General features: G+C 43.5%; 1 protein-coding gene across 9 annotated transcripts in view; it reads left to right on the forward strand.

Moving 5' to 3' along the window:
- LOC115202131 (protocadherin Fat 1) overlaps positions 1 to 14,088 on the forward strand; it is a 137,351-nt gene that overhangs the window by 62,375 nt on the left and 60,888 nt on the right. For all 9 annotated transcript variants that reach the window (XR_003879914.1, XM_029766047.1, XM_029766046.1 and 6 more), the window contains one exon: positions 4,409 to 4,723. Coding sequence is in view for 8 of the 9 variants with exons in the window: in XM_029766047.1 (XP_029621907.1) it covers positions 4,409 to 4,723 (315 nt within the window). In the remaining variant the exon portion in view is untranslated. The remainder of the gene's footprint in view (positions 1 to 4,408; positions 4,724 to 14,088) is intronic.

Below are 14,088 nucleotides of genomic sequence, written 5' to 3' on the forward strand. Positions count from 1 at the left end.
CCAGTCAAACGGATGAGCACTCAAGCATGGGCATCGCCTTGGCATGGGCACAACAAATGTCTCATCCCTCTCGCTCTACCTTTCTCTTTCACCTTCTATTACACACACTTAGTCTGATTAGCACACATTCTCACCCTTACACGCAGATACGGAAAAGTACAACACACACACAGACTCTCCCCTCTATCTTAGTCTCTCACTCCATTTTCTTTCACCCACTCAACCGCTCTCTCCATCTCATCCTCACTCCTTCTTTTCTCAGTCTCCACCCTCTCTCTCTCTCTCTCTCTCTCTCTCTCTACCTCTCACACACTCACTCATACTCTTTCCCGATGCTCTCGCAGGACGCTAGCAGTCAGATTAGCACTCACGGTTCTTATTCGTGCTTCACATTTGCAAATCCCTGCACATCTGTTCCTCCCAGAAGCTATCTTAACGAGTGCAGTGAGTAGTCGACAGTACTTCCGTGAGAAAAAAACTCACACTTGCACATTTTGACTACTTTTCTGTTTGGCAATATATATATTTTTGTAATCTGTTTACTTCGTTATATAATCACTTTTTTTTATTTTTACGATTTCCACCTCACAATGGCCCTTTTGGGTGCATTTCACATTCGGTACCAGCCAGCAAGCCTTGACAACCCTGTATGCCCATATGACATTGACCATATTACACCTGCATGCCTTCAGAAAGTATTCATACCACTTTACTTAATCCTTTACTTAATTCATACACCTTTACTTAATTAATTGTTGTGTTACAGCCTGAATTCAAAATTGATTAAATATATATTTTTCTCACCCATCTACACACAATACCCCATAATGACAAAGTGAAAACACGTTTTTAGAAATGTTTGCAAATGTAGTAAAATAGAGTACAGAAATATCTAATTTAAGTCGTCTGAGTCAATACTTTGTAGAAGCACCTCTGGCAGCGATTACAGCTGTGACACTTTCTGGGTAAGTCTCTTTAAGAGCGTTCGACACCTGGATTGTGAAACATTTGTCCATTATTCTTTCAACAATTCTTCAAGCTCTGTCAAATTGGTTGTTGGTCATTGCTAGACAACCATTTTCAGGTCTTGCCATAAATGTTCAAGTAGTTTTAAGTCAAAACTGTAACTCGGCCACTCAGGAACATTCACTGTCTTCTTGGTAAGCAACTCCAGTGTAGATTTGGCCTTGTGTTTTAGGTTATTGTCCTGTTGAAAGGTGAATTTGTCTCCCAGTGTCTGGTTGAAAGCAGAATGAACCAGGTTTTCCTCTAGTATTTTGTCTGTGCTTAGCTCCATTAGGGTTGGGCGGTATCCATATTACTGGCTTAGTACACAAGGGGCGCCACAAAACACAAAAAAGCCCATTAGGCATATTTTACCAGAATGCTAACAAAGTCAGCACAAGTTATCCAGCTAATAAAGTTATACATATTTAGGTAAGAGCTACCGAATGTCATTTTTGGTGAGTTTGGACATTTACAAGCGAATTTGTTGAAATTTCAAAATACATAATTCCACTTTGACATGTTGTGGTAGTGTGTGTAGGTGACAAAAAAAATAAAAGATTAAATTAAATTCAGGCTGTAACACTACAAAATGTGGAATAAGACAAGGGGTGTGAGTATTTTCTGGGTCAGGTTATACCCCCACATAGCTGTAGGAAGTGTTATGGAGTGTTACAGTGCTATCCATTTCCCCCTTTGCCGCACTGCCTCCCTGCCTTATTACACGCCCCAAGCTAACCCCAAGCTAACCCTGGCTAGCAGTAATGATGAGTAATGACAAAAAGCACCTCAGACTCAGACATAAGATACAGTAAATCTAAGGTGAATAAAAACTCTGAAACCCCTGAAAAGTGAAATGTCAGTGACAGGTGTTTTGGAGTTCTTTCTTTTTTCGGGAATCTTTCCATTCCCCCCTGAGGCGAAAGGTAGGCCTCTCTCGGTTACAGACCTGCAGTGCAAGTGATTGAGTTACAGGGAGCAACAAAGGTATTTGAAAGGCAGATCATAGGAAAGGTAGGAGAGGTGCAATGGAGCAGTGTCTTATCATTCTTCGGTATATGGCACACTAGGACAGTTATAGACTCTCTGCCATATCTAGTGCACAGCAGTATGCGATTACCGCTTGCCTATACACGGGAACCAGGCCCACACCCTGGCTTTATTATAATTTATTATCGTCGGCGGTGGGCCGGGCCAATGATCTCACTTTTTTATTGCTTTCGATTACAGGTCATTGTGACCTTTTTTTTTGTTAAATGTTAATGTTTACTTAAATCGTGTGGAAAGAGATTTTCTAGAGATTGTCTGCTTAACAACTGAGTCATTTCCTATCGCTTTAGCCCTGACATGACACAACACAAGCCTGCATAATGATCAGATATATTTTTAAAGCCCCAAATAAAATGTGCATGAGAAACCACATCATAAACGTTGGGTAATCCTCGAGGGAAACAACAGTGCACCCATCCAGAGAAGGATTGCTGACTAGCCTGCTTCCTAGAGTGCCGTTTTGATGTTTCCACCACTGATCTCCTTTCAGTCATCGGGGGGGGGGGTGTATTGTTGTGAAATGTTAGTCCTAACAGGTCTTTGAAAGCTCCTCTGTTTGCTCAGCTGAAAGCTATAGGCCCCTCATGGCATATGGCCTGCTGTAAAACACCAGGCCCGTCATGTAGAAACAGACAGCAGGGGCTGATGTCAATACCAACCTTCTACCTTACCATATTCCCCCCACTGCTGTGCACCGACACCTACCCATGATTAAAATAGCACTGAATGAGTTTCTTTCTCCACATCTTTCCTTTCTCTTTTTTTCTTAGTTCTCTTTCAAGTGCTATCTACATACTGAAAAATACATTTTTCCTAAGCGTTTGTGTGTGATCCCCATAGCAGAATGCTGAATGCTCTTTGAACTACTTTTTGAGTGCTGGCCTTATTGTTTTTAGATGTATGGACTAAGACAATTTCCATCTAAAAAGCTGGGGGTGTAATGGTTTTCCATATAGAAAAATTATATTAATTTCTCTTTCATAAATCTTCTTAAGGATTGGCGTTCTGTCAATGGGACAGTTGTAAATCATGCAGCGCGTTATGTCAAGATTGCAGATTTTAGAGAAAAAACACGGCGGTACATATATTCTTGTTAACATAACTGCACTGTCCAATTTACAGTAGCTATTACTGCGAAAACAAAATACCATGCTATTGTTTGAGGAGACCTCCTAACAACAAAACACTTTTTTCAATGCGATAGTTTTGATAAATTCACCTCTGAAGGTGAAATGTGTACTTACATTTTGAAATCTTGCTCTGATTTATCATCCAAAGGGTCCCAGAGATAACATGAAGTGTCGTTTTGTTAAATAAAATCCCTTTTCATATCCTAAAAAAGGTCCATATAGCACGCACGATCAATTTTGTATTTCCACTCGTTCCATTTGCAAAGAAAGGAATCTGTGAAAATCTCACCCTAAACGTTGTTTGAATGAGTCAAATCATGTTCGTATCTATTCCTCAGAGATCCTAGAAGGTAACAAGACTTCACTATTTCATTAGGGGTGTATTATATCCTATAGGACACCATATTTGGTCAGAGAGCTACGCCTTCATGGCACGCCGATGACTCGGGCGGTCATCACTTGAACGGCTGTATCTTTCTCATAAGCACCAATCGGGGTCAAACAAAGCTAGCTAGATAGCCAATGAGCATCCGGAAAACATGTATATGTCGTAAAATGTAGGTACTAACCTTGTATGACAGCATGCCTTTTCATTTTGGATAACAATTATAAGGATATTCAGACTTATGAAGTTATGAAAACTGGTTGTTTTGCAAATGTTGAACTTATAATATGGCTACTAATACTTGGAAAGCTGAATCAAAGTCCAAGTATACAGATTTGACGATATTCTTGCAGAAAAATGGAATATGAATGTGAATGTTTCCTTCACGATTTGCCCAAATGACTCTGGGGACATCACACTAAAAGTCTTGTAGGTCAGTCATTCTTCAAGTTATCCATCTGAAACTTTGCACATACACTGCTGCCATCTTGTGGACACTATGGGAATTATAACCAGAGTGACGGCTATAATAGTGACCTTTCTCTCGCATTTCAAAGATGGTGGTAAAAAAAAACACTTTTTTTATTTTTTATATTCTCCTACATTCAATTCACATTTCCACAAACTTCAAAGTGTTTCCTTTCAAATGGTACCAAGAATATGCATATCCTTGCTTCAGGGCCTGAGCTACAGGCAGTTAGATTTGGGTATGTCATTTAGGGGAAAATTGAAAATAAGGGGGCTATCCCTATGGTTGTTTACATATAGAAAAATTATATTTATTTATCTTTCATAAGAGAGCCCTAAGAACTAATTGTTTTCTTTTTCTTTCTCCCAGGGGTCATCAGAACCCAGGAACTCCTGGACCACGAGACCACCCCGCACTACTGGCTGACTGTGTACGCCACGGACGGCGGCGTGGTGCCCCTCTCGGCCTTCGTGGAGGTCTACGTGGAGGTCCAGGACGTCAACGACAATGCGCCGCAGACCTCTGAGCCGGTCTACTACCCGTCGGTTGCAGAGAACTCTCCCAAGGACGTGTCCATCATCCAGATCGAGGCGGTGGACCCGGACGCCCGGGCCGGCGACAAGCTCTCCTACAAGATCACCAGTGGCAACCCGCAGGGATTTTTCGCCATCAACTCCAAGATGGGTAAGACCAAGGCAAAGGCTGCCACTTTGCTGAATTTAACTTTATTGATTCCCAAGGTGGAATTGAATTTTCGCAGGCAAAGATGTGTAGTGCTACTATGCTTTAAATGAAGTGCATTGACAGAATAGTAAAGGTAGACAGAAAACAACCAGTTAAGTTCATACGTGTTATTAGTGTTATCCATTTGTGGTACAATGAAATGTAATGGAAATGGCCTTGTCTTTTGCTTCACATTGGCTTTGTCTATTCCATTGCGTGTGTTCTGTAATATGAAACACGAAGCATGTACAGCACCTTGGATTTATCCTCCCACGTATGTGTGGCCAGCAATCAATTAACCATTGCCTAACAGATTGTAGGCAATAGGCTACATACCAACTGAGAGTCGAGTGTATGTAATGTCATGTCTAATTTCATCACTTGAAAGAATCCAACTCCTCTCACAAGGTCGTGAATATCACTTCTACATAAAGAATAAATGTAGAAAGAATAGATGTTCAATTGCCCTTTGAGACTTTGAGGGTACATGGGGACAGTTGTAGGTTATCTAGGTTATATCAATATTTTTGTTCTTGTTTTATAAGAAGCCTTCGGTATCTCCAGTATGCCCACATGACTTTAGCATGGTCAATAGGAGTGATGTAGGGGTTTTTCCCACTACCCACAGAGCACAGTGTGTTCACATATGGTGTTCTGAAAATGGACGAACGTTGAATATTTCATCGTTATTCTTGAGGGGGTGAAGCCCACTGGAGCAGACAGTGATTTTACTTCAACATGAGCGGAAATAGTAGTAAAAGGAGTACAAGTTGCAAAGTGAAGCTTTTGAAATGGAAGCCGAAGTTTTTGAATGTGGATGTTGTAGTTTTTTCAGAGGACTCTGTGTTATTTTTCGTGGGGTTTTGAGGAATTGTTCACACTTTATATTCAGTTGGACAGATACCATGTTATTATACATGAATGTGATTTATTAGTATAATATCATAGAGCTTGGCTTTGTTCAGTTGGCTTTCATTACAATTCAGTCTGGACTTCAAATGCCTTATCTGCAGTCCCCATGCCCAGTTATGTAATTACAGTTGGGTTACCAAAGCAGTTAGACGCTACAAGGCATAACAGCAGCTCAATATGAAAAGTTTGCTAGACTGAATCAAGTCAATCAGCAAAATTATATTTGTATGTCCCCTTTTAATAATTAACACAGAATGCTTATTACAAACAAGCTTGTTTACTTTGATTGCATTGTGCAACCTTGTATGTCTTTCAGTAACTGCTAATTAACAAACTAATTTAAATCCTTCCTCTGAGTTTTGCATACTAGTCTCTTGTTGCTTTAAATGCAAGTACTCATTTAAACTGACATGAGGAATGGGCGGTAGAGCAATCGTCTCTCCAATTTCCCCCATTGACTTGTGTGGTCCCGTATTCCAAGGCGGTCCTCCCATCAACAAACTGTGGTTATTTTTGTTATAGCAGGGGCCAATGTAAATGTTCTTGACCAAATAAGGGTTCGTCATGTAGCATGTGCTCTCTAGCTTTCCAAGGAGAGACGGAAAAAAAGGTAAGGGGAGAAAGAAGGAACGTTTCTTTTCTTTTTTTCTTTCTAAGGCGCATTTGGCTGCATTTAGATCATTGAGGCATAGATTTGATAATGAAGGTGGGAGTTGTGTGGGAGGTGGAAGGTTTGTGTGTGTGTGTGTGTGTGTGTGTGTGTGGGGGTTGACTGCAATTCCACTTAGACAGATAAGACATCCTGAACACAGTGGGTAAAGTGTATTTATCTTGCAACGGAGCAGGCATTCTTGAAGTGGAGCAGGCTTTCTTGAAGTGATTCACAGTATAGACTAGTAGAGATGAGTTCGCCAGACTCATGCTGTCAAGATAATAGGTGTTGTTGGATTTTAGGACTTGGCCTCGATTTGAGTTTATCCTATCTCTAGTTAGTACCTGTTGAATAAAGTATATAAGGCAGACCAGCCAAGAGACGAATGCACACCGGTGATTAATCACATAGGATCTGATCAGCCGAAGAGGTTTAATTTCACCCAACGTTTTAACAGGATTGTCTGATTCTAATATACTCTGTTCCCTTAAGAGCTCCATTGGTGCCCTCTGATCAATGGGCAGATCCATATTTGACCCCGGCCATTGATTTGGGCTGACATCCAATGATTTTCATTTGACCTCTGAGATGGAAAGCACGTCACCGCTCAACTGTTGAAAACCCAAAGGTGTGTCTGAGAAAGTGAATTGACGTGTCCGTCTGTCTATTTTCCGGTTAGCTGCTCTAGGTCGGCCCCATAGTCGCTTCCACCGTAGTGTATTGTAGTTGGGTGTTTTTGCCTCCCATTCAAAGAGGCTGGATTGAAACTCCACGTTCTTTCTTCCTAACGTATCCGATATGCGTCACGGTCTTTCGACGCATTGTTCTTGGATGTTCCAAAAACGACCCTATTTAGCGACCGCAGAGCAGATTTCAACTTGCCCTTTGAACCAAATGCTTCTACTTAGCCTACATATTACCAGCAAATATTTCCCCCCTTCCGGATTATGGGGTATTTATGAAACTCAAAGCTTTACAGGGCTACTGAGTCTACCTGTTTATGTTCCAAACACGCATTCGCTTCTCCTGTTGCTTTGTCGGTCTTCTCAAATGGTTTACACGAAGGACGGTGGTGAGCGAGGGATGAAACCCGTTCATGCATATCAAAGTGTTTTACATTTTTTATCAGTGGAACACCAGGGCTCCTAGCGTCAGGTTCGACAAAGAGGTGGCTTGTACAAAGAGAAACTTTAACTAAATCACTGCCCCCGTATATATGTGTTTGTGTAATTTCTCTGGAGGAAAGGGAGGGAGGGAGAAAGAGAGAGTGAGTGAGAGTGCAGGAGGGAAGGTAGAGAGAGATTTGAGTGCATCTCAACTGTTGCTGAATACATTAAATGTAATATTCAGTGAATGGGACACATTTGTTCAAAGATAAACTTAACTAAATCACTTCTATACGCATTTATATGGAGCGAGAGAGAGTGCATCTCAGTTGTTGCTGAAACATCATCACAGAATGTTCATAAGAGAAAGGGACACATTATCTTTTTATTTTCCATATCACTACCATTAAGACGGATGAACATTGGCTTCATACCCGGTCGACATTATCAACTCAATATGACATTCTCCCCACATATTACAGGACAGCACGCTCTGTAATTATATGTTCAAAAACAGCAACGGGAGCAAGGCCCTGTTTTGGCATATCTACAAAGCTCTAGAAAGGGGTGGGAAAAAAATAAAGGAAAAAATCATGTGTGTTGTATGTGTGGGTTTTGGCAAACGTTGCATGCACACGTGTAGCTAGCTAACTTATTAGCTTTGAAGCTAACATTTCTTCCCTTCAGCTTTCTGCTTTAAAGTCTGACAGCTTCAAATGCAGAGAGATGAAGGCTTCTTCTCATGCCACTTTTGGGTCACCCTTTTCCCTATTTTGGTGAGCCTTGCAGACACGTGTAGCTTAGCTAGCTAGCTAGCTATCATTGAAGCTAGCATTTTCCTCCTGTAGCTTATTGCCTGACAGTCCGAGGGCTTCAAACGCAGATGAAGGCTTCATCTCCTGGCTGCTTTTGTGTCACCTTGCCCTTTTCCCTGTGCAGTCTCTGTATCGGCTGGCAAAATCCCTGGATGAAAGGCTTACTTTATTTCTGCAGAGTAAACAAGTCCGGCTGTTTAGTTCCCTGTAACTCTGGGGGTTTCATTTAAGTGCAAGGCCAGCTCTCTCCCTCTCTCTCACAAGACACCATGGCAATCCCATTCGGAGAAAGCTGACAATGGGAATTCATGGGTTTTGGGGTTTCGCTTGGTCTGGAATAAAAAGAGTTCCTCCCCGCTGTTTGGAAGTTTGAATGTTTTCTTTTCCCCAGTCTTTCGAAGACGCCAAGGAGAATTGGGTCACTTGAATACTGTCTGCTTTGTGAGATTGACTCCTTGGCCATCAATGTGTGTGCAGTCTGTGTTTGTAGCGTTGTATGTGCCTCCTCACATAACTCAGTGGTGTGTATCCAGAGCTGGTGTGAACGACTCTCCCCCTTTCTCCTTCACCTGATCTAGTGCTAACCCACCCGCTCGCTGTGTTGAAGCGGATCAGGTTTATCATGATACACATACCACAGGATTCCCTCCCTTCCTCCTCTCTCATTCATCCCTCCCCCTCTCTCTCTGTGGGTTCAGCGTCCTTTTCAAACACAGCTCCTGTCGGAAAATACATTTCTTTTCCCACCCTCACTCGGCTTGACCCCCAGAGAGCTCTTATAGGAGTAGAGTTACCGAGTTATCCACCTCCTGCTCTGTACAAGCCTCCACTCTCACGTACACTCTCCACTCTTTAAATCACTACAAAGCTTTGGCCTCTTGTTTAAAAGCGACGTTGGGGCGATATTCTCGGGCGGTCGTCAGGGAGAGGTGGACGTGAGCTGCCTACCTGCATAGAGTGAGAGTACGAAGACGGTTACTGTTAATGATACCTGGCGAAAGAGGGATTTAAATGACAAAGGCAGCCTGCTGCGACGGTTTGGACTGGGCTTTAAACAATGTCGGAACTGGAGGTCGTGCTCAAACAGCCGTGACTTCTCATCGGAAATACACTTGCACTCAGGAAACAGGGAGGGAGAGGGAGAGGTCAGCCAAAGATCACAAGAATATCGCAGAGAGTCTGTGATAGCCTAATTCTAACTAGCTGGCAATCCTATGTAGTCCAAAGGTGATACACCAATGTGTCATCATGTGCTGATGATTATGATAAAGGTGATGATCATTGTGATCTGTAAGAGCAAGAGCACCAATAGTCTCTGGTTCAGTATTTCAGTGTTTAACTACGATCCCTCTAGGACTCTCTTTTATGACGATAGGTTCAAGGTTCTCTAGGATCAAACACTGTCCTTGCCCAAGAGACTATTGTATAGTCTGTTGTATGAAAGTTAGCCTTGGAGCGCAAACACACAAAACCTCCCCTTTCACAATGAGGAGCTCAATGTTCTTCAATTGACAACAGTACAGCATAGCCCATTGACTTAGTTCTGCCTCCTCTTTTAGTCCTGACAATGGCATGTCCTGTGTGGGACAGAGTTGTTGTTTTCCACATTGTTTCCCCCGCATTTGGCGGCAGCAGTTGACCCACATATTGAAATTAATGGGAAAGATAAACCCAGGTGATTTAAAAAAATAATAATAATTGGCCACCATTGAACGTGAGGGCTCAACGCCTCCTCCTAGCGAGTCCGGATCAGAGAGCCAGTCATTGTAGTAAATTGAAAAGGAATATCTCGGAATTGCGTTGGCAAGCATGGTTTCCTCTGACAGCTTTTATATGCATTTCTAATGCCGGTAGTTGTATGAAAAGCCGTTAGAACAGGAAAAAAATAAATAGCCGGTGGGGTCCGGGCTTCAAATCATCCACTCCATGATATATCGTATCATCTTTCACCGACGCCTTCTCTATTAGAAAAGGGGAGAGAAAAAACATCTGACAATGTGCACCGCGTTTTTCAAAGCGCCCAGGCTGATAGCGAGGGGAAGCCAGATAGGAAATGGATACTACCACCAACAACTTCCTGCCGTTTCCTGCTATTCGGGGGCCGAACAATTGGCACGAGACACCAAATGTTGTTAAAGGAGCAAGAAAGGAAAGGGATGGAGTATACTATTCTCAGGGAAAACTAATCCATAGCTTCTAGCTACCTGAAACTTTGTAGGGTGTTTAATTGTGTGTGTGTGTGTCTGCCTAGTGTGTGTCCGTCTGCCTAGTGTGTGTCCGTCTGTCTCTCTGTCTGAGAGTGTGAGGGAGGCCTATAGCACTACAAGGCTTCGAGGTTCATTAAGTATGAGCTCTTAGCACACCTGTTCCTCCCGGCTCGCCCCCTCCTAAGCTCCTAAGCACCTCCCTCACCTCTCTGGGAACAGCTGAATCTACATCCTTGCACACCGACCAGACTGTCTGTCTTCAGCGCGTGACTGAGAACGGGAATGTACACAGGAGCCGATGTAAAAAAAAAAACATGGCTGTCATCTGTCTGGGGATTGGTGTTTTCTCACTCACACACAAGGTGTTTCCGGTCTTTCACTGTCTATTTTGCTCTACCTTTCTCTTCTTACCTCCCTCTCCCTGTTTCTCTCTTTCTCTGTCTCCCTCCCTCCCTCCCTCTAAATTGAAGGCAGACACATTACATTCAGGCATAATATAAACAGTATAGCCAGTATGTAGACCCCAGCTGGTAATCAGTTCCACAGTATCCAATTACTCATCCTCGTCACCAAACCATACATCAACAAACAGGCATCTGGACAGAACCCACCCCCCCATAAAAAACAGACAAGGGCTGCATTCCTATAGGCACACCGTTAGCACAACGTTTTGCAACGGGAGATGAACATTTGTGCCTCTCCTTGGAGAAGACCCTCACTGTTTTAGCCAGTTGTCTTCCGTTTGGTGCCCTGTGAATACGACCCCCGTCACATTTAACCATGGGAATCAGAATCAGTAACACCCGGGTGGCTCTGATAGGCTTTCAATGTACCACGACAACAGATGACATTGACCTTATAAAAATTGGTCCACGAAATTGCGTTCCTTCAGTGTCGATATTTATTTCTGTTTATGGTCGTAAGCAACTTCCTTGTGCTTCCGCTTATCGGCAGTCCTGCACATCCTGTCAGGGAAAATTCCCAAGCTTCCAAAATTTCTCGGCTTCCATCATATGAATATTAGTTTTGGAGATGATATATTTTCACAGATCTCCTGTATCCGTCCTACTCGAGAACCGTCTACAGAGAGACATTGAGCTCATAGTAGGGGTCCCTCTTTTTGCATCCCTAATGGAAACCTATTCCCTACTTACTGCATTACTTTTGACCAGGGCCCACTGTTAAAATAAGTGCACTATGTAGGGAATAGGTTTCCATTAGGGATGCAGTAATTGTTTGTTTATATCCCCTCTTATGAATATCCATTAGATGAGTCCTATTAGCTACCTGGTAGGAGGGTAATGAGGTAGGGAGCATGGTCCTCTGAAGCATCCCTATCCCTCCTTGGGGTGGGTGGGTGTGTGTGTGTGTGTGTGCATAGGGGAGCGAGGCAGGCATTTTCGTTTTGAAGTGATTTAGCTGTCGCTCTCTCTCCTTCGCTAAATGCTAGCCATTTTCACAAAGACCCCCTCTTAGCAGCAGGTGTGGGAGGGTCACGGGAGGGTATTGTCTGAGTCCACTTACACTGTGTCTGTGTGTGTGCCTGTCAGTACGTCCCTGTCCGAGTGTGTGGTGGTTTCTATCTTGTTGTGTGAATCTGTGTCCCTGTCTGAATCCCTGTTAGTACGTGTGAAGTGGGCTCTTATGGGGAACGCAGGGGCCTTTTGTAAGCTGTGTGAAGTGCGGCATTCCTCCCCTAGCTAAATGATACATCTGCGGATGCCCATCAATGGTCCCCAGTCAACGGCTCTGTGGCAGCTCACCTTTAAAGTAACACCCGAACAACCCTTTCTCTACTCTAAGTGTTTATCCTGCCCCATCTCGGAACCCCTCACACAAGTCGGCCATGCTTTGGGATACTTTGCTGTGCGACACACACTTTGGGATAATGGAGGTTTTCTTGGGCTGTGTTGGCTGTGTGACGGAGCAACAAGTGCAGGAAACAAATTGCTGTTTTTAACCTCCATTTTGCGTTCTGGTTGGATCTCCCCGGAGACTAGCTTGGAGCTAGTTGGTAGATTCTACAATGAAACACGAAGATGTTGAAATTGTTGTCTTCGGCACTCGAAGCTAGGAGAGGTTAAATGTTTTCTCCTTATGAGAAAAATTAGTCGCCCTGGGCCGTTATATTTTTTTTTTACCCTCGACACAACAACAGAAAAACAGCAATCCCGACCTAGATCAAATAATGAAATCTCGGGGAGATTTTTGCTAGTTTGTCAACAATTACGGTAAATATCTCAAGGCGCTCATATAGCTCGTTCATAACCGGGGAGGGTTTAAACCACCCACTGCAGACACTAACAACATTCCCACACGTCTGCAGTCGACAGCTAAATATGTGTCACCTTGCTAGACTGCTAATCACTGCAGTAATACCTGGGTTGTGTCGTCCCAGCCCAGCATTGTCCCGGACAGCTCCCCCGGCCTCCATTTTGGAGACGCGGTTGTGCTGAAGGACATGCTGCGGAGTGCCTCTCCTCTGCAACTGTTGTTTTTCCCCTCTTCTCAAAACAGCCTGGCTGTAATTACTGTCGGCTCCGGCTCAGCCCACTCCTGAGGAGGCTTGTGTGTGTTTGGAGCTCTATATTGTGGATTAGAACGGCAACCTTCTCTCTGCTGTCCAGTGTGTGTGTGATTGCGTGTGTGTGTTTTATGTGTGTGTGTGAACTGGTTTTTGGGTTTGGAACTGCAAGCTTCTCCCTGATGGCAGGCCTATATGTAGCCTGTTGGCAGGCCTATATGTAGCCTGCCAACAGCTGTATAGCTCCTCCAATGTTAACACAACTTAGTCATGTTGACTTCTGTCTGTACTCTGTATCTAGGACTAGTCCCTATAGCTATACACCGACTGTTCCATGACATAGACTGACCAGGTGAATCCAGGTGCAAGTTACGATCCCTTATTGATATCACCTGTTAAATCCACTTCAATCAGTGTAGATGAAGGGGAGGAGACAGGTTAAAGAATGATTTTTAAGCCTTGAGACAATTGAGACATGGATTGGGCAAGACAAAAGATTTAAGTGCCTTTGAACAGGGTATGGTAGTAGGTGCCAGGCACACCAGTTTGTGTCAAGAACTGCAACGCTGCTGGGGTTTTTCACGCTCAACATTTTCCTGTAGGTATCAAGAATGGTCCACCACCCAAAAGGACATCCAGACAACTTGACCCAACTGTGGGAAGCATTGGAGTCAAAATGGGCCGGGCATTCCCTGTGGAACGCTTTCGACACCTTATAGAGTCCACCCCCCGACGATTTGAGGCTGTTCTGAGAAGAGAAGGGGGGGTGCAACTCAATATTAGGAAGGTGTTCTTAATGTTTAGTACACTATGTATAGTACTTATAGGCAGCAGTGTATTTCCAATCCATAGGCAGAATTGATCTTCAGAGGCTGGAAGCCTGGAGCCGTGGCTCAGGTAAAGATTGGAACGTACGCTAAGCTAAGAGTACTACTTCATAGTTGTTGACGCTTATAACCCCACATCAAAGGACCGCTCCCGAGAGCTAGGAGACAGCTAAGATAGAAAAAAAGAAAGATCGCTCCAGCCATCCGGATCAATTTAGAGCAACCTTTCCTAAGAGTTCTACCTCAGTTAAATTTAGCTTCTCGCTAGGATGGAGGTGCAGAG

The sequence above is a fragment of the Salmo trutta genome, chromosome 11 (genome assembly GCF_901001165.1).
Source record: "Salmo trutta chromosome 11, fSalTru1.1, whole genome shotgun sequence".
NCBI lineage: Eukaryota > Metazoa > Chordata > Actinopteri > Salmoniformes > Salmonidae > Salmo > Salmo trutta.